The sequence below is a fragment of the Trachypithecus francoisi genome, unplaced genomic scaffold (genome assembly GCF_009764315.1).
Source record: "Trachypithecus francoisi isolate TF-2019V2 unplaced genomic scaffold, Tfra_2.0 Contig01579, whole genome shotgun sequence".
Lineage (NCBI taxonomy): Eukaryota > Metazoa > Chordata > Mammalia > Primates > Cercopithecidae > Trachypithecus > Trachypithecus francoisi.
In genome coordinates, this window is record NW_022681442.1 from 20,929,557 (window position 1) to 20,955,020 (window position 25,464).

The 25,464-nt window shown below is 48.7% G+C and overlaps 1 protein-coding gene across 1 annotated transcript; it reads right to left on the bottom strand.

The window, feature by feature from the left end:
• Positions 1 to 858: 858 nt before the first annotated feature.
• On the bottom strand, positions 859 to 14,922 carry DUSP5 (dual specificity phosphatase 5). Its single transcript, XM_033183113.1, has 4 exons — positions 14,274 to 14,922; positions 9,525 to 9,673; positions 5,236 to 5,455; positions 859 to 2,392 (listed from the first exon to the last, which is right to left on the bottom strand). The coding sequence occupies exons 1-4, from the start codon at positions 14,920 to 14,922 to the stop codon at positions 1,986 to 1,988; spliced, it is 1,425 nt and encodes a 474-aa protein (XP_033039004.1). The 3' UTR covers positions 859 to 1,985.
• Positions 14,923 to 25,464: the final 10,542 nt, after the last annotated feature.

Here is a 25,464-nt window from a genome sequence, read left to right on the forward strand (position 1 = left end):
ACTGGGCTGCCTGTGCTCCGCCACCATCTTGCTATTTCTTGACACAGTGTATGTCGGGAGAACTAGACACCCTTTGAACCCTCCAGCATTGAGAAGTAAGGCTGGAATCCCCGTGTTTATCAGGTGACTGGGATGGCATAAACCCCAACCAGCTCCCTATTCCCTCAGATTAGGAATAGGCCCCAGGAGTTAGGCTGGAGCCCAGGCAGAGCCAATCATGGGGAGAAGCTGACAACTGCCCCTTCCTTCCTCCACCTATGTAGAGGAAGTTACTCACAAAGCAAGTCAATTAAACCTACTCATTGAGGGATTTACCTTGGAACTCCTGGGGAATTATCTAGAAGAATTAGTTGTAAGAGTGGAAGGAGGGGTCAGGTAGGCAGGCAGGGCAAATTTTCACCTCATTCACTTCTCCATCCCTTGGCCACTTACCCAGCCTGAGTCTGCCATATGCCAAGCACTGGAGGGAGGAGGCTGGCCACAAGCTTGGCACTCAGGCTTACTGGAACCAAGGGCCTTATGCTTTAAGGGACTCTTCGGATCATCTAACTCAGCTCACTTTTCACAGGTGAGAAATCTGAGGTTCAAGTAGAGCTTTTTGCCTAGTGGAACAGGAGTGAAGGGCCCTCACTGGGCAGATACTCTCACCACCTCCCTATGAGGCCTGCACTAAGGAATCCTCTTACAAGTTAACTTAGGGAAACCCCTCAGTTGGAAATCAACATTCTGTATCATCATACCTATAGTTGCACCTCCACCACCATCACCCTGTTGTTCATTTAGAAATAAATCCCAGTGAAGCAGGCTGGGTCCCCACCCAAGGGTATTCCTACCTTATCCCAATTCACCAAGAAGAAGTGCTTTTTTCCTTTTCCTATTTTTATTTTACACTATAAAAAACAACAACAACAACAACAACCAGTAACATACTGTTTTTCTTCACATTCACATGGGTCTTAGAAAATTATTGCCTTTTCCCCTGGAGAAATAACCAACAGACAGAAAGAAAAAAAAGTAGTACCACTTTGCAAAATCTGCAAATCCCAGAAGTCCACAGCTTGAAGACAACTCCAGGGGCAGGGAGGAAAACAACTGTCACAAGAGACATAAGCACACAGAAGGACAGGAAGCTGAGGAAACCAGTTTTCAACACCACTGACCCAGGATACCCAGCAAGTACCCTTTTCCTCCTGGAATTTACTGCCACCACCTCGCAGGTATGACTTTTTTTTGGTCTATGATCTGAAAAACTCTTTTCACAAATGAAGAGTTGCTCTGAGAAGAGGTGGAATGAGACAAGTTCAAGTATGAATAAGAATCATGCCAAAGTCCAAGGTCAGTGAAGAACCCACGGCAAAAAAAAAAAAAAAAAATCCAGAAAAGCCAACATCTTGCTACTTCAACCAACTGCCTCATGGGACCCAAGAGGGTATCTACAAAACATTTCAGGGTTCAAATCAGGATGCTGATCATGTCCCCACAAACCCTGTGGGGTTACTTTCCCAACAGACGGTGATCAGCTTATGCCCTGAAGCAATAGAGACAGACACTGAAACTGCCAAAGTTCAAAAAATAAGGTGGAAATTGTGCTTCCTTCAAAATCAATTGGCTTTATAACTGCCTTTTCTCCTGGTCCAGCAACTTCTTTCTCCCACGTTGCTGCAGGTATTTATTGCCTTATGCTTGAAATGAAAAGGCGAACTTTGAGGTGCAAGGACTGGGCAGTCCCGAGAGGGCAGGGGTCTGGAAGTACAGTAGTCAGCACATGCTGTGCTCCCGTAATGGCTTGGCCTTCCTTCAGTCCCGAGAACCTACCCCGAGGTCCGTCTGAAGTTCATTTGCAAGCCTGGTGACCACTCACTATCTCACTGGAGCAGCATGACAGAGTGAGGTCTTCAGTATTGCACAGGTATGAAATGTCCATGAGTCTTAAAACCAAAAATCACAGTTGCTCTTGGGGCCGGGCCGATTCCTCCATCCCAGTTTTAGCAGGATGTGGCCGTTGCCACAGGGCTTCTGCTGAGCTCTGAGACTGTTGAGTGGGTAGGCACCGGTGCCAGCACCGAGGCAGGGAATGTGCAGTAAGCACCCTGCATGTCAGGGCTCAGTGTCTGCAAATGGCCTATCAGTGAAGAGCCTGCTGCCTCCCCTTGGCAGGAGGGAGGCTGGGGGTTGGGCGTGGAGGGCAGGATCTCAGATTCGTACTGCAGGAGCTGGCCCATGAAGCCAAAGTTGGGTGAGACCATACTCCTCCTCTGCTTGATGTAATCGAAGGCCTCCTTCAGGCGGAACTGCTTGGTCTTCATGAGGTAAGCCATGCAGATGGTGGGTGAACGGGAGATCCCAGCCTCACAGTGGACCAGGACCTTGCCTCCCTTTTCCCTGACACAGTCTGGAAGGAAAAAAAGATGGTGGGAGTCAGTTGGGATTAGAATCTAAGGGCAATGGCAAAACATAAGAATCAAATACTGGAGTAACCTAGATATGAAACTGTTGTGCCTGCGTAAGAGCCGTGGCCCTACACTACACTTCTGCCAGTCTTTAACCCCCACTGGTGAGGACAGAGCTTTTGGGATCCCAGCAAAGACTATCCCCACGTAGGATCTTTATATTCCTTACAACAGCTTTATAGTTCCCCAGGATACTTGCAGATTCTGCCTCTGGAGGCGATGGCCCTGGAGAAGTCCCTTCCTGGGGATGCCATCTTAACCTAGGTTCCACTGATGGTTCCAAGAGGGCATTAGAACATCCTTGAAATTGTGCACATTTTTATTGGGCATGCACATTTTTCTAAGGAGAGCATCCCAGGCTCAAAGACTGACTTGGAGAAGCAACTCTTACCTCTCCAGCTCTGATTCTAAGGGTAATAACCTAACCCCGATCCTGGTAGAGGTCTTCCGGCCTCTCCGGGCACCCTGTCCTGCTGTGCCAGGGCAGGATGCTTGGCTCAGCTCCCAGGGTTCTCACCACCAAACACACAATAAATAGCACATGGCCACTAATTATAGCCCTGGCTAAGTGACGCCTACTAGACGGAGGATATAAATGGCTTTCACAAATTCCATCTTGCTCAACAATGGGAGTTGCTGCTATAAAGCTACCACCGTCAGTTAGCATTCTTTAGCTCAATATGACAAAAAGGGGAGGAAGCCTCCCTTCCTGCTCTACCCCCCAGCCCCCGCCCCCAGAAAACCAGCTACAACTATTAAAAATGGGAAGGGATGAAAGGTTAAAGATACATACACATCAAATCCACAAAAAATACAGTCTTTCCAATTCCCTCTCTTGCTAGCGAGGAAACAATTACATCACAGGAAGTTAGATGTAGCTGGCACTACGCAGGCTACAGTACGCAAAAACATTTAAGATTTTGAAGGGCCAAAAGAAAAAAAAAGTCATTCCCCTTACCACCCTCCACTTCCCTGCCCCAAGGTCAAAGGATGCAAATCAACCTGCAAAATCTCAAAGATAAAATTTCTGAGGCATCAGGGAGGAGGAATCCTAGAGTTTCCCCATCTGAACAAAAACCCCACAGGATAACCCAAAGCAGTTCAATAGGGGTATCCTCCCATTCAGTCTGACTCAAAAGAAACAAAACAGTCTCTCCAAATTAGTTCAAAGGGGAGACGACCTCCAAGTCCCTGGAATTACAGGGTCGGAGGACTCCTATTTCCCTTCGCTCCTCTGTTGGCCTCCTTCGAAGTTTAGCTTTTAACTGGCCTACTGCCACATCCAAGAATGCAAAGGGTCCAGAGTGCATTGCCTCTGGAGCCCGCTCGACACCTCGGGGCCTGCCTTCCACATGGCCCTCTTCCCTTGGAAGGGGTCAGTGTATATTCAGCACGTCTCACTGGGGAGGCCCAGTCTCTCTTCCATTAGCAGGGCAATGGAAGGGCAAAAAGAAAAAGCATCCTGTGCTTTCAAAATGCTGTGGGTTTGTGGATTGTGTGTACACAGACACAATACACACACAGGATGGGGAGGGAGGGTTCTGAGAACTGGATGGGGGCGTGTTTCATGACCTCATGAAGTAGCTACCCAGGTAATTAAACAACAGGCTGAGAAGGGCAAGGCATTCCCAGGAACAGGGAGAACAAGTCAAGGGTTTCCCACCCTGAACACATCATTTTGGCTGCCTTTCAGACTCCAAAGGAATGATCTTAGCCCAGAGGCTCAGGGGACAAGCAGGACAGGCTCGGCCTTTTGCCTCTGATGAGTTTCTCGTCAGGGTTTCCTGGGGAGCAGAAATTGTGTGGTGAACAGAGAGCCACCATGTGGCTCAAGGGGGGCCTTTAATTGCTACCTGCACTAAGTAATTATTGCTGTGCTAACACCTGCCTTTCCTCCTCCAACATCCCTTGGAACAAGATACAGAAAAATCATGCGTCAGTTTCAACAACTACATATGTTAAAGAGGAAGATGGGCGCTGGAAAGCGGGGCATGACCACAAGGTCAGAGAGTGGTACTTGCAAATCTGAAACAGAAAAAAGTCAGGGCTGCCTCCTACCAAGATGGATGGGGGAGAAGATGCCAAATGGGAGAACAACCCAGGCAGCACAGAGTACCTGGAAACCCTAAGGCCATAGCCCCTTCCTGCCAGAAGGACCAGAGGCCAAGGCCTCGGTTTTCAGGTCTATGCAATGGAATAAATAAATGCCTAACAAGAATGCAGAAAGAAGGCAAAAGATGCCAACTTTTCTGTGCATACAGCATGGAGCTTGAGTCAAGTGCTATCTTTAATCCAAAATTAGCTGAAAATGCAAAACAAATTGCCCCAAGCCATTCGCCAAAAGTATGGAAAGCTCCTGGGGGCCCTTGGGGCTCAGTGCGTAAGTAGTGCTCTCTGAATCCTTCTGTTTGCTTTTAAAAATAAACCCAATCTACGTAGAAGCACAGTTAGGGAGGTTCGTTCCCCTGCTTTCCTCGTGTGGAGCATTACGCAGGGATGCACTCAGCTTCTGCCCAGCTAGAAACAATAACAAAATCGGCAGTGAGTACTGCCATAAAATTATATTAATTCATTTATCTTGCAAATTAAAGCTCCTATTAATAGCAACTTAAATCCTCCCTTCCACCTTTTTGGTAGCTGCATCCCATGTTGGCTCCAACTCCTAGCAGCAGCATATACAAGACTTTTCTTTCAGTGAAGGTAGCTTCCATCAGGGCATCAAAAGTCAAGCACACATGCCCCAAAGGGGCTCCCAAAATAACTGAGGGGGAATGGCTAAACCTACCAATGAAGTCTATTGCTTCTTGAAAGTGGGAGCTAATGTCAGCCGTGTGGCTGTCTTCCACAGGGATCCATTTGTAGTGTAGGTGGGTTGTGCAGGCCTCAGAGGTCCGTCGGGAGACATTCAGCAGGGCTGTGATGTGCAGGTTGGCGAGGAACTCGCACTTGGACGCATGGTAGGCACTTCCAAGGTAGAGGAAGGGAAGGATTTCAACTGGGCCACCCTGGAAGCAGGGACAAAGGACAATCAGGAAATATTGGATTAGCTTGTTCATTTGAGAGAGGAAAAAACAACTCTGACCTATTTGCTTCTTAAGATGGGTGGTTCCCTTTCTGGTTTCCCAGTAGAGTTCAGAGCCAGGGCAGTTCAACTGAGTGTGGGTGGTATCTCCATCCTGGCCAACTCTACCTTACGTGGCTGCCTTGTGACTCAATGACAGCAAAATCCACACAGCAAAGAGTTCACATTTTTGCACATATCAAGGAGGTAGGATATGATGGCAGTCTTCCCATGCTGACAAGGATGAGAAGCCATGTGGTATCATGGGAAATATCGACGGGGCTGTGTTGAAGTTACAGCTGTCCTGAGAGTACCGGGGCAAGCCTCTTTGCCTTGGGACAGTCTCACTTTCTTTACAGCTAAAATGGACCAGGACTCAACATGGTGTGTGTCCTCCTTTACAGCCTTGGCATTTTATATAGCGTTTTTTTTGTTTGTTTTTATTTTCCCTTTTTGGAAAGAGGGAGTCTTGCTCTATCACCCAGGCTGGAGTGCAGTGGCACAATCATAGCTCACTGTAATCTTGAATTCCTAGGCTCAAGAGATCCTACTGTCTCAGCCTCCCAAGTAGCTGGGCCTACAGGCATGCACCACCATGTATGGCTAATTTTATAATTTTTTTTGTAGAGCTGAGTTCTTGCTATGTTGCCCAGAATGGTCTTAAACTCCTGGCTTCAAGCGATCCTCCTACCTCAGCCTCCCAAAATGCTGGGATTACAGGCGTGAGCTACCAAGCCTAGCCTATATAGTGTATTTCATCAAACCTAAGACACTGTTGATCCTAAGATGCATCCAGGTTTTAGAGATGTTAAAATGCACCTCCACCCCCAACAAAAAAGTACGCTTTTTAGAAATGAAAATAACCACTACCTACTCAGAATCTTTAGATAAAAAATGCTGTCAGGTCACAAACAGAGGGGCTTCCTCGCCTCTGACCTTCTTCACACGGAGGTTTGTTGGGGTGCTGGTGAGACCTGCTTACAGAGCCATCCTTTTGGGAGGCTACCCACACCCCAGGTTTCTAGTCAAGGGGGAACCAGAGACCATCCACCTTGAAGCAAAACTAAAATGAACCACCGGTTAGACTATGGCAGTCTCAGCATTTACAGGGCTCTAAAGGTTGCAGAAAAGTCAGTGATGGTTGGAAAAATGGGAGCCCTTAGAGACTGAGAGGGAAACACAGGGCTGGGTGACAGTGGCTCTGTCTTTGGGAACCTTTCCCATGCCAACCATCTGCTTCCTGTGTTTCCATTTCCTGTCCTGGAATAAGAGCGGAATGGAAACTCTCAGCCAGATCCATAACAGGGAAGGGTGCATGGGACAGGGGCCAGCCACAGGCAATTCTCAATTTACCCCGCACCCGGCGTTAGCTTTTTGTTTCCTAAGAACTCAAGTGTTTAAGCAAAATCCAGTTCAGTCACTTGGAAGAAAATTACAGAGGATTTTACATAAGGTAATAACTGGTATTTTTATCAGCATCTACTATGGCTGGCTTCTGGGAGCTTAACCCTTTAGATGTGCCTACATCATACCAATTTCACAAAATCTGTGAGGTAGGTAACATTATTCCCATTTTACAGATGGGCAACTTGAGACTCAGATGCATTTAATAACTTGTCCAAGTCAGAGCTAGTCAGTGATAGAGCTGGGCTGAAACCCAAAACTGATAGTGTAGCATGAGATGCAAGGCCTTGTCTGACTCCACTTCAACAGTGATCAATATGAGAAAGTATTTCAGGTAAAGACAGGAAGGAAAACATTCCCTTCTTTCCTCTCTTTTTCTAGAGATAAAATGTCCATCTGCATCCCCTCTTCAAAACCTCTCCAAACTTCCATGCATACAGAGCAGCCTTCCTGGTGGCAAAATGGTGCAATGGTTAAGAACCTGGGCTTGGGTGTCAGACAGCAGAGCTCTTGGGTTAAGTTCCAGAGCTCCATGCTTACTACCTGATGTGATCTTGGACAGTTTCTTTAACCTATGACCCTTTGTCTCTAAACAGGGGATAATACCTATCCTCTCTGGATAACTGGTAAGGTGTAAATGGGATAATGAATGCATTAAAACCCGGCACGTTACATAGCTGCCACTGTCACCGAGACTGAAGAATGAACAGAACGTGGCTTCTCTCCATGGGGAAGACACAGCGTATTAGGCAATCCAAGCAGGTCTAGTCCTGACCTGAGCTGGACCCACTCCCTGGGCACAGCATCCCCACCAGCTAGAAATCCGGAAAACAGCAGAGGTGGTACAAAGTTCTTTGGAAAGGAGTCAGAGTTCCAAGTCCAGATTCATGTGGCCACTGATGACTTATGGGTCCCCAGCAATGGACACTAACAGGCTCGCCCTTTAAGGAGCAGGCTGGATGGTTGACTCAAGATCTCCTCCTCTCCTGAGTGCCTGGAAATTGCTGATACACCAGACCTGGGATCTATCCAATTTCTTTTGGAGCTCAGCCCAACACACCCCTGAAACTACATTTCTTTCCCTTTTTGAACTTCTGTTTAGACCAAGAGGGAAGAAGCCAAAGGCCTTCAGAAACCCCACAAGTTAACATGACCTCGCCTGGCTGCTCTAAATGCAGAAGCGTTTCTAAGAAGTAGCATTAGGGGGTTCCCCAGATGAATCTTGAAGACACATCAGGGCCTTCTCACCCCTCGCTTGGCCAAAGATGTGCTGTGCTTTCACAACATTCTGCCAATTCTTATTTCTCTTTCACTTTCTGAGAAATGGAGGGAAAACATAACACAAACAAACAAACAAAAGTAGAAATCTAGTGAGGCCAGATGTCCACAGCTTGAAAGCCATGGGTTCGTCATATACTGTAAGGGTGTTTAATAAAGGAAAACAAACAAATCCTAACCCTGGCATCTGGACAAGCTAATAGGCTTCCTGACCAAGGAGCCCGTTCAAGAAAAGGTCACTTGGCTTTACTTCGAAGTTTATCCCCAGGGACAGGGTTTTGCTCATGGCAGGGAGCTGGCATTTTAGCATCTAGCACTCTTTCTTCTTATGATTTGGATATGTTCCTGGTTTATGTGAAAAGTTTGAAATGTTACTCCCACTAGGTCAGGTGTCTAGATTAGAGGCCATGCGGAAAACAGAACAAGGTCCTGAAATAATCAGAACAGGGAGCTGAGAGAAAGGAGTTCTGAGCCTGATGCTGCCTTGAACCAGCTGCAGGACTCTGCAAAATCAATAATCTCACTTGTCACAGAACACTTCTCTTCCCTTCCATAAAATGAGTAGGCAGGTTTTTATCTCTGGTTTCTGCCAGATTTGGATTCTCACCTGCTTTTTCATTTTCCTGGATGGTACTACGTAACCCCCTTCCACTTTATTTTTCCCTTTAATGAGTTATCACAAAGCACTCATTTTTAGAAAAAACATAAAAACTCCCTAGTTTACAGAAACGTGAAGCCCTCTAGTATCTTTTGATTTCCTCTGGTTTCAGTATCTGTGGAACTGTAAGCATAAGAACCCCTTAGAGGAGGCTACTTAGCCACCCAAACAGGACTTTCTCTATAGAATCCCCACCAACACCAGTTTCAGTTAAACATACCAACAAGACACAGCTTGACAGGCACCAGGATGGTTTGCAGAAACTGCAGAGCATGGACAATTACAGAGAAAAGCAACACAGGAAGCCTGAAAGTCAACTCTGAAATGTCTTCAGGGAAACCTAGACCAGTATTTCAAAGTTTCTCTGAACCTCCGAAGCCAGATGACAATAATATATCTTTCACTTCCCCTTTTCTGCAGAAGCTGCCAAGCATCCTGTGGCTGGTTTGCTCTTGTCAGCTTGTTTGCTGGAAGGAGGCCCATTTACTCTTGGATGGAAACTCAAGCTGGCAAGCAACAGAGGCTCCCTAAAGCCAGGGGATTTTGCCAACACCCTGATCCACAAAAGAACTAACCATCGTTGCAGAGTGGGGCGAGAACAGTCAGGTGCTGAGGAAAGAAGGCAGACAGGAGCCCAGAATACCACGCAGGATACCTCTTCCCCATCATGTACCTGGTCATAAGCTGGCCTGTAGCTGACGTTTACCACTGGTTTTCCACACTGGCTGATGAGGGCTCTCTCATTCTCAATCTTCTCTTGTGAAATGGGTTTTACATCCACACAACACTCGGGATATTCCGAGTAGAAGGTCTCATATCCCCCTACAAAAACAAACGAAAAGGTGAGACAGATGGTTAGCATCAATTTCTCACCCTGTCAGAAAATACCCATAGTTAATCAGTACTCTGAGGGTTACACAGTTTAAAAAAAAAAAAAAAAAAAGCCAATACAGATTGTGGTCATTAAAATTGAGCAAAACCAGCAAACAGATTTCGAACAGAAAGGGACTCTACACACACACAAACCTCTAAAAAGAACTCCTTCAGAGGCAATGATTAACTTTTTGTGTCCATCAGAAGCAGCTTAAACTGTGAAAGAAAATATCTAGCATCTGGCAAATATTAACCAAACCCTTCCAGAAAACAAAGGCTATTTTCTCTCTTGTTTATCTAAAAGGAAGGTGTGATTATGCAAAATTTCATTAATTGGCGAGTAGATAGGCTCCTAAAGTGGCTTCTTCCCCAGCCCATCTGCTCTAAGCAGGATTCTAGCTGGTACCTCCTCCATTCATAAGGAAATGGGGGCTGATAGGAGGTTTCAACTCAGGGCAGTAAAACAGCCTGGCTTCTCACTTCCAAGGTGCTAAGAACACTGCTGACAATCCTTTCTAGGTCCAATTTGAAGTCATCAATCCAGTTAATTACCTTCTAAATCAACTGAAAGAATAAGGACTTCTGAATTTAATTCTCATCCCTCCTGAGCAAAAACGGTCTCTGCCCCTTCGTGACCACCCTATCTTCTTATCCCCACTTTTCTTACTTCTCCTCTACTCCTCCTGCACGCCCCCCCCAACCAATCAATAAGTCAACTTATATAGCATGTATGACTCTCAGAATCCTTAATATTACATTTACACCTCTCCAAATGGATTTAAGGTAAAAACGACCCTCTGAGGCGGGGCGCGGTGGCTCACGCCTGTAATCCCAGCACTTTGGGAGGCCGAGGCGGGTGGATCATGAGGTCAGGAGATGGAGACCATCCTGGCTAACACGGCGAAACCCTGTCTCTACTAAAAATACAAAAAAATTAGCCGGGCATGGTGGCGGGCACCTGTGGTCCCAGCTACTCAGGAGGCTGAGGCAGGAGAATGGCGTGAGCCCGGGAGGTGGAGCTTGCAGTGAGCCGAGATCACGCCACTGCACTCCAGCCTGGGCAACAGAGCGAGACTCTGTCTCAAAAAAAACAAAACAAAAACAAAACAAGAGAAAACAAAACAAAAAAACAAATGAACGAACAACCAAAAAAAAAAAAAAAACAACCCTCTGAGCAAGTCATAGAAACTTGCAAATATAAGTAAGCCTTCTTGCGCCCATCTGAGTGGGGAAGAACCCTCAGAATGCTGAGGGCTGCCAGGTGCAACAGGCCACCCTTGCTAGGGAAACTCCTTTGCTGGTAACCCAGAGAGCAACCTGAGGCATTTCCCAGGGCCTCCAGAAAGCCCACTTGTCTTTTTCTGGCCCAGAGAATTTACTTGGAGTCAGATCCATTAAACATGCATTCTGAGACCACGAATTTTTCAAAGAACCCCCTTTTTCTTTTCTGACTTTGGGTGTTGTGATGTTGGCTTTTTTAAAGCCCTGCAGTAGACAAATGGTTAATGGATTACAAGGCAGTCTCCAATTCCCTCCCAGAAGCTGCAGCCAACTCCTAGAATGAGTCATCCTGCCATTACTGCTTCCTCTCAGCTTGCTGGAACTGCCCCGCCCCCACTTAGTACACCCAGATCTCCCCTGTGGTCACCTCACTAGCAGCCCACTGCGCCTGCCCATGAGCTCCTGGTCCTCCCCAATGACCATGCTCCCCACCATAACAGGAGGCCACTGCGGAGGTGCAAGATGGTGCTATAGGCAGTTTAGCTTCCCATGGTCTGCCATAGCCCCTGGGCCCCTTACCTTCCAGGAGTCAAGAGAGAAAGACGCAGGCTCACACTGACCCACAGCTTCCTCGGAAGAGGTATCCCTAGTCAGTAAACCACCTGATCACTTCCTGTGCCTAGACCTCAACATGATGGGTTCCAGGAGACAAACAAGGATTTGGATGGGAATTTGGAGTTAAGAATGACCTGGGCCCTCCCAAACTTCAGAATGAAGGTTGGGGAAGAGGAAATCTTCAGGCTACCCCATCTTCTGGCTTTAAATAGATTACTTCAGAGTTGGCTATCAGGAGGACAGATAGGAGGTTCGGGTATGGGTTGGATCCTGCCTGCTGTTGACAAAATTTAGTTCAGGGACAGATAAACAGGGTCCTGCCTCTTCAAGCTGGGATTCAGAAGAATCCTACAGATTAAATGGTCTCAGTCTTTCACCCACTCCCATCAGAGGTGTGGAGAGACAGAACATTCCTCTCTGGTGCCTCACTTAAGTTGCAAAAGCCATGGCAATTCTCAGAGCTACTTCAGCCTTCTTTTGGAATGAGTCTGCTTTCAATCACCACCACATTACCAGGGAACAGAAAGAGCACAGATACTATATATAAATAAGCACTGACCACGCAATTCAGTCATCACCATTTCATTTTAGTGGTTGTTTGGGAGACAGGGGATTATAGAAAGTATAAAAAGGCATTGCCCCTGCCAAGATCTCAGATGCCACCAGAATAAAACCTGAACTCCTATCTGCATATGAGTTAAGTAAAGAAATAAAAATTTTCTCTGGCAACAATTTAAAGTTTAGTAGTAGTGTTATAAGGGCAGGCATGAAGCAATTTCTACTGAAATTTAACGTGCGTATAATTCTTGACCTGGCAATTCTCATGATTTACTGAAAGGCACTGCACACACAAGAGCACATGGAGAAGGAGATCTACCCCACTGCTTGGGAACAGTGAGGCCGGACACAACCTAATGGCCATTACAGGAGACCGGTTCAATGTGAAACAGACATGTATGGTCAGATATGGACAAGTCTCCCAGATCTAGATGGATACAAGAGGCAAGACAGGAACTATACACAATCAATCTATTTCTAAGATTCTTATGAAAAATTATCTAAAGGTAAACAAGAAATAGTTGACGACTGTCTCTGGGGAGTGGAACTGGGTTCTAAGATACGCAGAAGACCCGCTTCTCGTCATACGGCCTTCACGCTGTTCAAATTTGTACCTGTGTATATGTTACCTTCTTTTAAACAACATTTTAACAGTTTTCCTGAGATGTGAGTCTACAGAGTTGCCTACTTTGTGGCGATAACTTCTAAACTGTCAGCAGGGCCCGCTTAGAGAAGCATGGGGAACAGAGGGGGGAGTCTCCTGGAACGTCTTTCATGCTACTGAGGAGGCATAAACTTTTCCTAAGAACAGGAGACGAAAACCATATAGGGAAGAGAAAGAAATCAGGAGCCACGCTGAAACCTCTGCAGAGCCAGAAAGCCATCCCTCTATTCCCTGGGGGCTAGGCTGCCAGAAGAAGGACGATTACCATCCCTCTATCCCCTGGGGGCTAGGCTGCCAGAAGAAGGACGATTACCATCTACTTCTGTTATCTCTTCAACAGGAAATCAACAGGGGACCAGTCAGCAGGAGGTGCTAGCAGAGAGGTAAACTGTCTCCAGAATCTTCCTGGCCCGGAGTGTGTGAAACTCAACTTGCATGGCTTTAAAACAGGCTCCTAACTCTCGGCGCCGGCTCCCTGCACGGAGCTCTGATCCCCATCACTGTTACATTCCAAGGTGCCTGCGCCAGGGCTGGCACGGCCTTGGGGCCCTGCTGGGGCTAAGCCCTCATCTCTTCATGTGGGTCAGGTCACCCCGGGTGTCATTTGAGGTTACAAAGGACTCAAATACAAAGCAGGAGCAGTCATAGGAAGTGACCCAGAAAAAACCAGTGCTTTGGACTTTGAGAGTCAATCACCCACCCACCACTAGAAGCCAAAGTTATCTTCCCGGCAGGTGAAATGGGCAGGCCTGTGGCGGTAGCTCCGGGAGGTGTCAAATCAAAGGCCGCAGAATCTCCACACCACCCTGCCCCCGCGCACCTCTATTTCCTGGCTGGCTGGCTGTAGGCTCGGCTCAGGATGGGTCCCAGGGATAATCCTGGGGCGGAGGAGGGAGGAGGTGAAAAGGGTGGGAAGGATGTGAGCTCCAAACTGAGCTAGAGAAAGATCTAGGAGAGAAGAGGCCGGAGGAAAACAATAAAAAGCAATAAAATGAAATGGAAAGGGAAGGGACTCGCCAGGTCAAAAAGGCAAGAGGGGTCGGTGAAGACACAGCTGGCTAGGCGGGAGGAAGGGGGGCACCATGGCGCCACACCATGGGGGAAGGGGTCGCGACCTGCTGATCCCACCAGATCAGTCTATCAGGAAGGCCCCAAGCGGCCAAGCTCGGGTCTTGAAAGGGGGCTCGTGCCCAGCACGGGCCGACGGCCCCCAAACTGCTAAGCAGCAGCAGCCCCCGCAGCATAACCAACTCCACCCAGCCCGGCGGACAGACCGGCTGCCAGGCGCTTTCGAGGAACTCGGGTGGGGAAGAGGGGGAGCTCTGAGTGTTGACATTCGCAGTGCCCTCCCAAGCGCAGAACAAGTCCCAGAGTGCAGACTCCGGCAGGTGGTGACTCTCCCCGTCCCAGGGTGTAGGATGGCGCCCCGGCACAGGGAGGGGACCCAGGGACGCCGGAGGGGCGAGCGTGGCAGGGACCCCGCGCGCTCACCTTTGAGGAAGTAGACCCGCGGGCCGGCCGGCAGACAGGCGAGCAGCGAGGTGAGCACGACACGGGCGGCGCTCTCCTCCCGCAGCTTCTGCCAGTGGCGGCTGCCCTGGTCCAGCACCACCACGGCCGCCACGCCGCCGCCGCCCTCCTGCAGGAGCCGCGCGCGCGCCGCCTCGTCGGGCAGCACGTAGCGCGCCGACACCGCGCCGCCCCGGGCCCGCCGCAGCACCACCGAGTTGAGGTTGACGTTGAGCGAGCCGCGCACGTTCGAGGCGGCGAAAGCCAGGTAGGGCCGGCAGTCGAGCACCACGCAGCGCGCCGCCGCCTCCTTGCGGAGCATCTTGCGCAGCTGGCGCCCGTCGAGCGACGTGACCTTCATGCCGCTGCCGCCGCCGCCGCCGGCCAGCGGCCCCGCGCCGCGCGCCCCGCGGGTGCCCACGGCCAGGATGCCTGCGGGCGAGGCACGGGAGGGCGACCCGCGGGGCTGCAGCCGCGACGGAGCCCGGCGCCCGAGCGGCGGCGCAACTCCGCGTTCTCGCCCCGCGCGCTCGATACCCAGACCGGCCGCTCGCCGCCACAGAAGCCGGGGATTCCGTCGGCCGCGCAGCGTTTTATGTGAATGAGTGCCGCCCGTGACGCGGCTGCCCATATAAGGCCAAATATGGGTGTTTCCCCGCCCCTCGGGCCGTGGCCACGCCTTACCGGGGGCGGGGCAGCGGGGGCGAGGGACTCGCGCGGCGGGTGCCGGCATTAGAGCAAGAGGAAGTGGAAGGCGCCTCCTCGTTTTCTCCTCCGCGCTGCGCTGAGGAACTCACTCGCGCATCACCCGCGGCTGCCGGCCGTGTGTCGGGGCGCTCCGGGGCCACAGTGATCCCCGCTGTGCGGACCGAGGAGGAAGCGCTTGGGAGGCGGGGCGGCGCCGCACGATCCGGCCTTCAGCTTCACGGACGTGGGCCGAGAACCCGCCCGCGCCGCGCTGAGCAGGGCCGAGGGAGCCGGCCAGGGCCGCAGAGGAGTCCGGAACGGATTCCTGTCGCTACTGAGGTCTGCGCGTGTAAGGGGGGAGGACGTGGGAGATTTGCCTCGAGGGATGGGGTATGGATGACTGGCGGGGTCGGGCGGGGGTTGGTCATCGCTGAGGCTGGGTGATGGATGGCCGAATTCGTTATATTGTTTTCTCCACTTTTCTGTATGTTGGAAATTTTTCATAATAAAGTTTCTAAAAGTAAAAAAGGGGGTTGGGGGTCGGCGGTGAGAAAAGCCATTTAATCTCCGTAAAAGGATTCTGCCCTCAAAGGATTGACGCTCTTTTCTCTGTCACTCTCCAATAATGATTAGAATAATAAGTTGTATTTTGAGGAGCTGTTTTCTGGTCCCAGGGAAACCCGTGGTGAACTCATCAGTAGCATCAGCATGTATCCCACGATGGAGCTCAGTTCAGCCAACTGTTGGTCCAGGTGGCTTCTGGATTTGGGGGATTATCTGTGGATTAAGTTTAATCTCAGGCTGTCTGCCCCCACCGGTCCCCAGGGGCTTCAGGCCTTCCACCCCTATTCCTGGGGAAGCAGACACAACTCACCCATTCAGCAAGCATTTATTGAGGGTCAGCTGTGTGCCAGGGCTCCGCTAGCTGTGGGGACACGTGGATGGAAACAGGTTTCTGCCCCCAAGCTCACTGCCAACCATTTTATTGTTAGCCTGGCTGGGACTGCTTGATGGAAAACAGTCTGCCCGCACTAGACAAGGGCTTGTTGACAACTGACATAAGGGAAGGAGGTTTTCAGAAGGAAGCAGAGATCAAATTCTGAAATCAGATGCAATTAAATCAGACACCAGAACAGCCGGCATTGCCTCTGGGTCACGGCTGCATTCACCAAAAGGCGCTGTCCTCGCCTTGCCAGTGGGGTCTTGGTGAAGACGTGATGCGGGGGCCTTCTTTCTGTTTGTGGTTATCTGTGCCAGCCTTCCCTGCAACCTGCTCTTCCTCCAGCACGTTCTGTTTCTGTTACCGGTTCTTTCCACCCCCGATGTCTCAGCCCAGAGCCACACACGTACGTGGAGCACCCACGTGGGCCAGGCTTTGTTTTGGGGTTGGCGGCACCAACGTAAGACTTGTACTCAGCCCCAGTTGCCCCCAGTCCAGAGGGGAGGGGAGGGCCTGTCGTCCGTGGGGAAGAGCGCCCAGCAGGGGTGTGGCAGGGTGGGGCGTGGGCTGGAGAAGTCCTCCTAGAGGAGATGAGGGCTGAGGCCAACTCCGAGGAATTAATTGTAAGCCAGACTGCGAAGCAGGAAGGGAGATTCCAGGCAGAGGAAACTGCTTGAGGTAAAGAAAACAAAAAAACGCAAAACCCAGCATGGTGCATACTGGAGGTATGTGGGAGACTAAGGCCCTTCTGGTATTTGTTAGCAGATTAAGCAGGGTCAGGCAACAAAGGGCCTTGTGCTGTTTGACTCAATTGGGTCTTAGTCTTTGGCCGGACAGTCCCCAATGAGAGATCTTACTCAGTGACCAGATCCGGATAGCATTTGGGAACATCGCTGAGGCGGCTCTGTGCGGGATGAGTGTTTTATTTGAGAGTGGGGGAGGAGTCCGGAGTCTGGGGGATGGATGGGGGATTTCATGGGTAATCTGGACCTGAGCTGATATGGGCCTGCCAGAAAAGCAGCTATGGGGAGGCCATAAGAACGGGAGCACATTGAGGAAGTAAGATGCTGGGAGGGGTGAGATGGGAAGAGAGAACTGGAGACTAACACAAAGGATTTTTTTTTTTTTTAAGATATGTTCTCACTATGTCGGCCAGGGTGGTCTCAAACTCCTGGCCTCAAGTAATCCTCCCACCTCAGCCTCCTAAAGTGCTGGGATTATAGACATGAGCCACCACACCCAACACCCAGTTAGCATTTTTCTTTTCTTTTTTCTTTCTTTCTTTTTTTTTTTTTTTTTTTTTGAGACAGAGTCTCGCTCTGCCGCCCAGGCTGGAGTGCAGTGGCCGGATCTCAGCTCACTGCAAGCTCCGCCTCCTGGGTTCAGGCCATTCTCCTGCCTCAGCCTCCAGAGTAGCTGGGACTACAGGCACCCGCCACTTTGCCCGGCTAGTTTTTTATATTTTTTTAGTAGAGATGGGGTTTCACCGTATTAGCCAGGATGGTCTCGATCTCCTGACCTTGTGATCCGCCCGTCTCGGCCTCCCAAAGTGCTGGGATTACAGGCTTGAGCCACCGCGCCCGGCCTCTTTTTTTTTTTGAGACAGAGTTTCGCTCTGTTGCCCAGGTGGGAGTGCAGTGGTGCTATCTCGGCTCCCAGATTCAAGCAATTCTTCTGCCTCAGCCTCCCGAGTAGCTGGGATTGCAGGTGCACGCCACCACGCCAGGCTAATTTTTGTTTTTTTAGTAGAGACAGGGTTTCACCATGTTGGTCAGGCTGGTCTCAAACTCCTGACCTTGTGATCCGCCTGCCCCCAACGTGCTGGGATTATAGGTGTGACCCGTCAGCCACCATGCCCGGCTGACACTGTAGTTTTTTTTTTTTTTTTTTTTTTTTTGAGACGAGTCTCGCTCTGTCGCCCAGGCTGGAGTGCAATGGCCGGATCTCAGCTCACTGCATGCTCCGCCTCCCGGGTTCACGCCATTCTCCTGCCTCAGCCTCCCGAGTAGCTGGGACTACAGGCGCCCGCCACCTCGCCCGGCTAGTTTTTTGTATTTTTTAGTAGAGACGGGGTTTCACCGTGTTAGCCAGGATGGTCTCGATCTCCTGACCTCGTGATCCGCCCGTCTCGGCCTCCCAAAGTGCTGGGATTACAGGCTTGAGCCACCGCGCCCGGCCACTGTAGTTTTTAACCTTTAGATAGGGACTCTACAGGAGCAGGTCTGGGGTGAGGGTAGCAGGAAAAGGAGGAGTAGGTGAAGTTTATTCATGTTAATAAGCTAGAGTTGGTCACACCAAGGAGGGTGCCTAGAAAGCAGAAGGGTGGCCTGGCACCCGGTGTAGGAGGGTTATCTGTCAGCTGGATTGCTTCCTCACGTCCCATGTCCAACAGATTACTAAATTCTGGGGCCCGGCTTCCCAGAGCTCTCATCTGACTCATCCTGTCTAGTCCCATGGCCAAGGCCAGCTTTGCAGGTATGTGACCTGTGCAGCCAAACGGACCCATACTTAGAAGGGACCCCCACTTGTTTTAATGCTCTGTTGTTACTAAATTGTTAATTTTGTACAGGAGACCCTGGGCCCCACAAACTCTGTAGCTGGTGCTGCCCATTGCTGTAGTGAAAGGGCCCCATTATCCACCATCCCCACTGGACCCTACGTTAGCATCACATATCCCAGTCTCAAAGTCCTCTCCTTGCTCTCTCATCCTCTACAATGTGGTCTTAAGCTTACATCTAAGCACAGAGCCCACCTCCTCTGCTAAAAAAATTTCAATGCCACCTATGCACTGTCTTGATAAAATCCAAATTCCTTAGTGGAATACTAAGGTCCTTGGTCTGGCCAATTGGTCACAACCCACCTCTAACGTTTCTCACCTTCCTTCTCATCACCCCTCCCCCAACAACCCCCATCCTTTGTAAAGCAATCCTTCTCCACCTTCACAGAGCTCTGGAGCACGTTCAGGACACCACCCCTTAATCCCCCAGCCTGTTAGCTGTCACCCTCTTAGGGGTTCTCACTTCCCTTCCCCCCAGCCTGGCACGTGAGTGTTATCTGTCCTGCCATTAGCCTGCAGTCTCCCAGGCTAGACTTAGGGGCCTTATCCAACCATCTGTGTCTCCTTCACAACACCCTCACATGGTGAGGGCTGAATCAGTGTTGGTGGAATGGAATTCAGTGCTTGTTGAGACATGAGAGTGGCCAGCTTTTTAGGAGGCACCTGGGGAGAAAGTTGGTAACAGCACAAATCAGGGCCCTAGACACTGGGTAAAAGGCAAAATAGAAAACTGGGGGTGCACAGTCCATAGATTAAGGACCTGGAGTCCATCGGCCACAGGTCTAGGAGGAAGAGGAGAGTGTCTGAGAATGGAAGGGCTTAATGGAGCAACTAATCTCTTGCCTGTCTCCCAAATACTTTGGAATGGGGGTGAGAATGGGCTCAGGGAAAAAAGCAAAATCTAAATTAATATTGTGAGTCCATGAGGCAGGACCTTGTCCTATTCATTAATCTTGCCCCCCACCAGTTATTTTCAGAGGGGCAGTAAGTGTTTTAGGGTTCTTGGCCCTCGTTTGACCAGTCATCCTAACCCTCATGTCTTGGGTCATCGTTATAATCCGGGGCTACCTTTTGGAAGGTCATGGGGTGCCCTTTTGCAAAAGTTATGGGCCCTCTCCTTGGAAACTGCACACACACCATACAGCTTACAATTCAGGGAGTTCACGGGTCTGCAGAATCCTGGAAACTCCCATGTCTGGTTCTACTCATTATAACCTCAGTGGAACCTTCCAGCAGTCCTCTCCAGCTCCTCCCCAGCTCCTCAGCTCTGCTTCCCTCCACCCATCAAGCCCTCCCCAGCCCATAAGGTGGACCAGGTGGCCTGTGGGGATGAATCAGAGTGTCCACAAGTGCAGGGGCCCAAAGACATCCCAGAGCAAACCCAAGGATCCCTCTGCGAGCCCCAGCCCACTCAGAAGGATGCATTTTGCCCCCGTCTGTTTGTTTTTGATTATGAAAGTAGGGCATGCTCATTGTTGAAAATGTGGGAAATGCAGAGAAGTTAAAATGATGCTTTTTGTTTAGGGTGCTGCTGCTTCTGGCTTAAGATCCTAAATCAAAGCAGCTGCCAGATCTGGACCTAAGACTTGCTTCCCACCACCTTACATAAAGGAAAGAGCACTGGACTAGGAATCAAAGATCTGGATTCCCATCAAATCTCTGCTATTACTAGCTTTTATCTCTGTTTATTTATTTATTTATCTGTCTATCTAGTACCTTTTGTGAATATGAGTGTTTCTCACTGAGACCCTCCCATCTCTCTTGCCCCCGATCCTAGAATTTAACAAATACCTTGTTTACTGAAGGGTACAGATAGCACATGCCATGTGACTGTTGAGAATCACTCACCCTCTTAGAGGCATGGTTTCCTCTTCTATAAAATAAGGATGTTCGTCCCTATTAGCTAATGATGAGTGACAATGACATAAGGTACATAAAGCTGTATTGCATGATGCAAACATAGCATCATATTTGTAGGGTTGTTGCTAATAATACTATCCATCAGCAAAGCAGTCATTCATTTACTCAATCAAATACTGATGCACTGGTACATTCAGTTTCCTCTTTTGTAAAATGGGGATAAAAATAGGACTTAGCTCATAGGGTACTTAAAATTCAGTGAGTTAATACATATAAAATACTTAGAGCAGTCCTTGGAACATATTAAGAACTCAGTACATATTAGCTAGTTGAGCAGGCTGTAGTGTTTGTTCCAGCCAAGAAAAGACTGTTCTCTAACAGCACAGGAAATAAAGATGGGGTTAGGCACGACACGGCAGCAGGACTTACCTTCTGTCTAATTCAGCTGGCAGTCAGAGAAAGAATTATTAGAAGCCTATGAGTTTGTTCTCCCAAAGATCTACTGAATACAGGGGGAATATTTAAAGAATAAAAATCCCTAGACCCACTTACAGTACAGGAGAGACAAGAAGCTGTTCACACAATAATAAGTGCTAAATTCCTTTCTTTTTATACTGACAGCTGAAGTTTTAGAGAAGAGAAGGATCAATAAAGACTGGAATATTAGAGCAGACAGGCCTAAAAGAGGATTTTAGATTTGATAAAGAATTCCTCCAGTTCTCAGAGCAGGGACTTTGGAGGGTAACAACTTGGATTTCAGTCCTTGCCTGCCACTTACTGATTGTGTGACCTTGGAAAAGTTACTTCAGCTCTGTGAGCAATGATTCTCTCATCTGGAAAACAAAACAAAACAAAACAAATCAACGAGGGTAATAATAATACCTACCTCATAGGGCTGATGAGAAGATCAAAAAGGACCTACATAAAGCCCTTCTCTGCGCTCCTGGAGCACGGCAAAGACTCCATGTGAGCCACTATTTTTTTGCTTTTTGTTTGTTTGTTTTTTAATGAAAAGTCATGGGCAGCACCAAAGCTCAGAATTTTGGCAGTAAGGAATTATCATTCTGCCTTGAAATTTGCCAGAAGGGGAACTGACTGCCTCATGAGACATTTTTGAATGAGGCCAAAAAAGGAAACAAGTGTATCCTGGCATTTTACGAGATGCTAGATATGTCCTTAGGACTTAATCCTCACGACTACCCTATGATGTAAGTGCTATCTTTTGTCCCTATTTTACAGTTGGCCAAGGTCACATAGCTGAAACAGACTTCCGTGTGTCTTCTACCTTTTGCTTTCAGGTCTGGAAAAATGCAGTGTAAATCTAGACCCTCTTTGAAATATTGAAGATGGTGATCTTATCCCTTCCTCACTTTCTGTTTTCTAAAACAACAGTCCTTGTTCCTTACAATGTCTGTTTTCCAGATTCTTAGAAGACTTTTTGCTTATTTTCCATAACTCTTTACTTGTAATCCCTGAATGACACCAGGATATAGCGGAGAATGTCCATTTACTTAAAGTTCAAAGGTCCTACAAAAAAGAGTTGTTAGCCTGGCACGATGGTATGAGCCTGTAGTCCCAGCTACCTGGGAGGCTGAGCCAGGAGGATTGCTTGAGCTCAGGAGTTTGAGGCTGCAGCGAGCCATGATCACGCCACTGCTCTCCGGCCTGGATGACAAAGCAAGACCACATCTCAAAATAAATTAAATTAAATTAAATTAAATATAAAATAGTGGGGCTGCTAAGTGTCCTGGACAGCATTAGAGAAAGGAAGAGATGGAAGAGTGCAAACACCTGAAAGGAAAGAGATGCGGGTCTTCCCTCTCCCTTGAGTAGCCACCGGCTATCCCTGGAGCATAGGAGTAGGATTTTATCCCCCAACTTCGGCCTCCCCAGGCAGCACTTCCTTTCTGTGGGTTGACTCCAATTTGGATGGTGCTCAGGCAACCTTGAAAGCTTACAGGAAGTAGGCTGGGGTGGGAGGAGTTTAGGGGAATATTTGTCTTCTCTCCTGTTTTGCCCTAGAGATTCTGGCCAGAAAGACAAATGGCTGATACAACTTTGGCTTTTTCTTTTCTTCTTTTGAGACAGGGTCTTGTTCTGTTGCCCAGGCTGGAGTGCAGTGGCATGATCACGGCTCACTGCAGCCTCCCAGGCTCAAGCAGTCCTCTCACCTCAGCCTCCTGAGTAGCTTGGACCACAGCTTCACTAATTTTTAAGTTTTTTTGTAGACATGAGGTCTCCCTATGTTGCCCAGGCTGGTCTCAAACTCCTGACCTCAAGCGGTCCTCCTGTCTTGGCCTCTGGAAATGCTGGGATTACAGGTGTGAGCCACTGTTGCGGCCTCTTTTTTTTTTTCTTTTTTTCTTTTTTTTAAGGTCTTTATTTGTTAAGTGGGAAGTCTGTACCATCAAGTGAGCATTGTATTTACTCCATAGTAAGAGCCTGGGTGGGCCACTGGGAGAAAACTATACATTAAATGTAAATAGCCTCTGGGTAGAAAGCCCCTGGCTGGTTTCCTTTCATTTCTCTCCTTTTCTCTACTATGGTGTCTGGAAGCATTTCCCAGACTCCAGTTTCTCACCACCCTCACGGATTTTGCTATTGTATTATGGCCTCCTTTATCATTCCCCAAATTGACTTTATAGAGACTCATTAAAAGAAAAAAAAAAAAATCATCCGCCAGGCATGGCTCACACCTGTAATCCCAGCACTTTGGGAGACCGAGGCGGGCGAATCACCTGAGGTCAGGAGTTCGAGACCAGCCTGACCGACATGCAGAAACCCTGTCTCTACTAAAAAATACAAAATTAGCTGGGTGTGGTAGCGCATGCCTGTAATCCCAGCTACTGGGGAGGCTGAGGCAGGAGAATCACTTGAACCTGGGAGGCGGAGGTTGCATTGAGCAGAGATCACGCCATTGCACTCCAGCCTGGGTAACAAGAACGAAACTCCATCTCAAAAAAAAAAAGAAAAAAGCCCCAAACCCCTTATTCTGTCTTAGGCACTAATACCTGTGGTTTGATAAGCTAGTCCAGTTTTTTGTTTTTGTTATTGTTTGCTTTGTAGTGGAAAGTAAAATATATGACAATTCAAATGGGAGACTTTTTTATCTATGCACCACCTGCAGTTGCCTCTCCTGCCTCCAAGGCTGCCTGGGAAAACAGTAAGTGGGTTCTAGAGTAAAGGAGAAGGCTCTAGAAATGAACAACAGTGCAGCCAGCCTTGGAGATATGGCTTAAATGCTTCCGAATTACAGTTTCTTCTTAAGTTAGGATAATTATTCAGTTGTAAAGTAGAAACAAAATAATAGACGGGAAAATACCTTGTAAAATGCTCATAATAGTCTTTTTCATCAGTAACTTCCTTGCTCCTGGGGGTCTGAAATCCTATTCTTCCTGGTCTAGAACTGGTGGGGGGAAATTTCCGAAATCTCAAGAGTTCAGAGCAAGGGCTTTGCCCAAGGTCCCACTGGAGTTTTACCACTTGATCTGCGGTGGGAGTTATTTCCCCTCTCTATGCATCAGTTTCCTGTCTTCTAAAGTGGGATTGTTATAGCAGTGCTTCTCAAACTTTATTGTGCATAAAATCTCAAGGAGCCTTTGCAATGCAGGTTCCTATTCTGGGACTGAGACTGTATTTCCAACTAGCTCCCTGGTCATGCCGATTCTACTGGTCCGTAGACCACATAGTGAGTAGCAGAGGGTTCTAGTGCTTAACTTCCTGGAGGTGTTGAAAGGCTTGAATTAGACAATACATCCTAAGCATTTAGCCTGGTGCTTATGTCAGGTACTTATTGTAGATAGTAGCTCATTGTCAATATTATAGTGAGTTATGGGTTTATAGGATGTGAGGTGGGTTGAGAGGTAACCCTACATGGAGCTAACGATCGATGATACCTGTGGGATTTGGAAAGAGCAAGGTGCTAGGAATCAGGAGACCAAGGTTCAAGTCCTAGCTTTATAATTTGTGCCATGAGCTGTGTAAGCTTGGGCAAGTCTCTCAACCTTTCTGAGCCTGTTTCCCCTCTACAAAAAGAGGGGAGAGGTTTGAATTACATGGTGACTAAAGTTTCTCTCAGCTTTAAATTGCTGAAATTTGAGGGTTTTAGTCCCTGCTCCATCCCCCCCACCAAAAGACACTTAGCAAGCCTGACTTTGGCCATAGCCTTGAACTTCATCTGTTGCAGGGATGGGGCTCTCTGAGCCTGCCTTGACCATGGGGAGGATGAATAACTGAACCGCCCAGCCTGGTGCCCTTGGCATTCCTCGAACCTCAGGTGACATCACTCCCAGAAGCCTCTGTTCTCTGGGCCTCGTGCAAAGTTCTCCTTGTTAAGGCAGAGTGATTTACAGCCTGAACAGGAGTAAGTTTGTGGCATGCCCAGAAAAGTGATGTTAAAAGGAGGCATTGTGCACATTCTATCCCACCACTTCAACACACAGAGGCAAAGATGATTCATGAGTAAACTCACTTCCTTGTAAGCACATGTCACCTCCCCCTCACCCCCAATTCCATTCCTTTGGCATGTCTCTCTGGACTCTAGGGACTTGAGACCCAAGCAACCAGACCCTGCAGGAAACCTGCCTCTTGGTGGAAGAAATGAGCATACAGCAGCCTAGTGCCCAAACGGGAAGAACAGGCCCCTGAGATAAGTGAGCCCCTGGCCACAAGCACCCTCCCAGTCCAGCCCCAGCCTGTGTATTAACCCACAAGTCTATACTAAGTCCTCACCATGAACAAACATTTATTGAGCACCTGCTGCATACTTCTGGCTAAGCAAGTTCACCTGAATAACTTACTTAACCTCTGCTTCCCGGTGAAGAGATGAGTACAGATGGGGCACCCAGGTTCATAGCGGCTAAGTGACTTGCTCAGAGTCACACAGCACCAACAAGTATCACTCATGAGGTTGAGCTGACCCTCCCTTCTCTCTTCTCTGTTATGAGCTTGTCAATGCCCCTTTCTTTCATGTTTACATTTGATTATGTTTCCCTCTCTCCCCCGACCAAAGAGTCAGCTCCTAAAGCCCCCGCAGCCACATTCCCTAGCCTGTCCTAGTAGGATGTTTTGCCCAATGAATACATGAAATTCCTGGGTGGAGTAGGGAAGGGAGAGAAGCCCAAGATTTC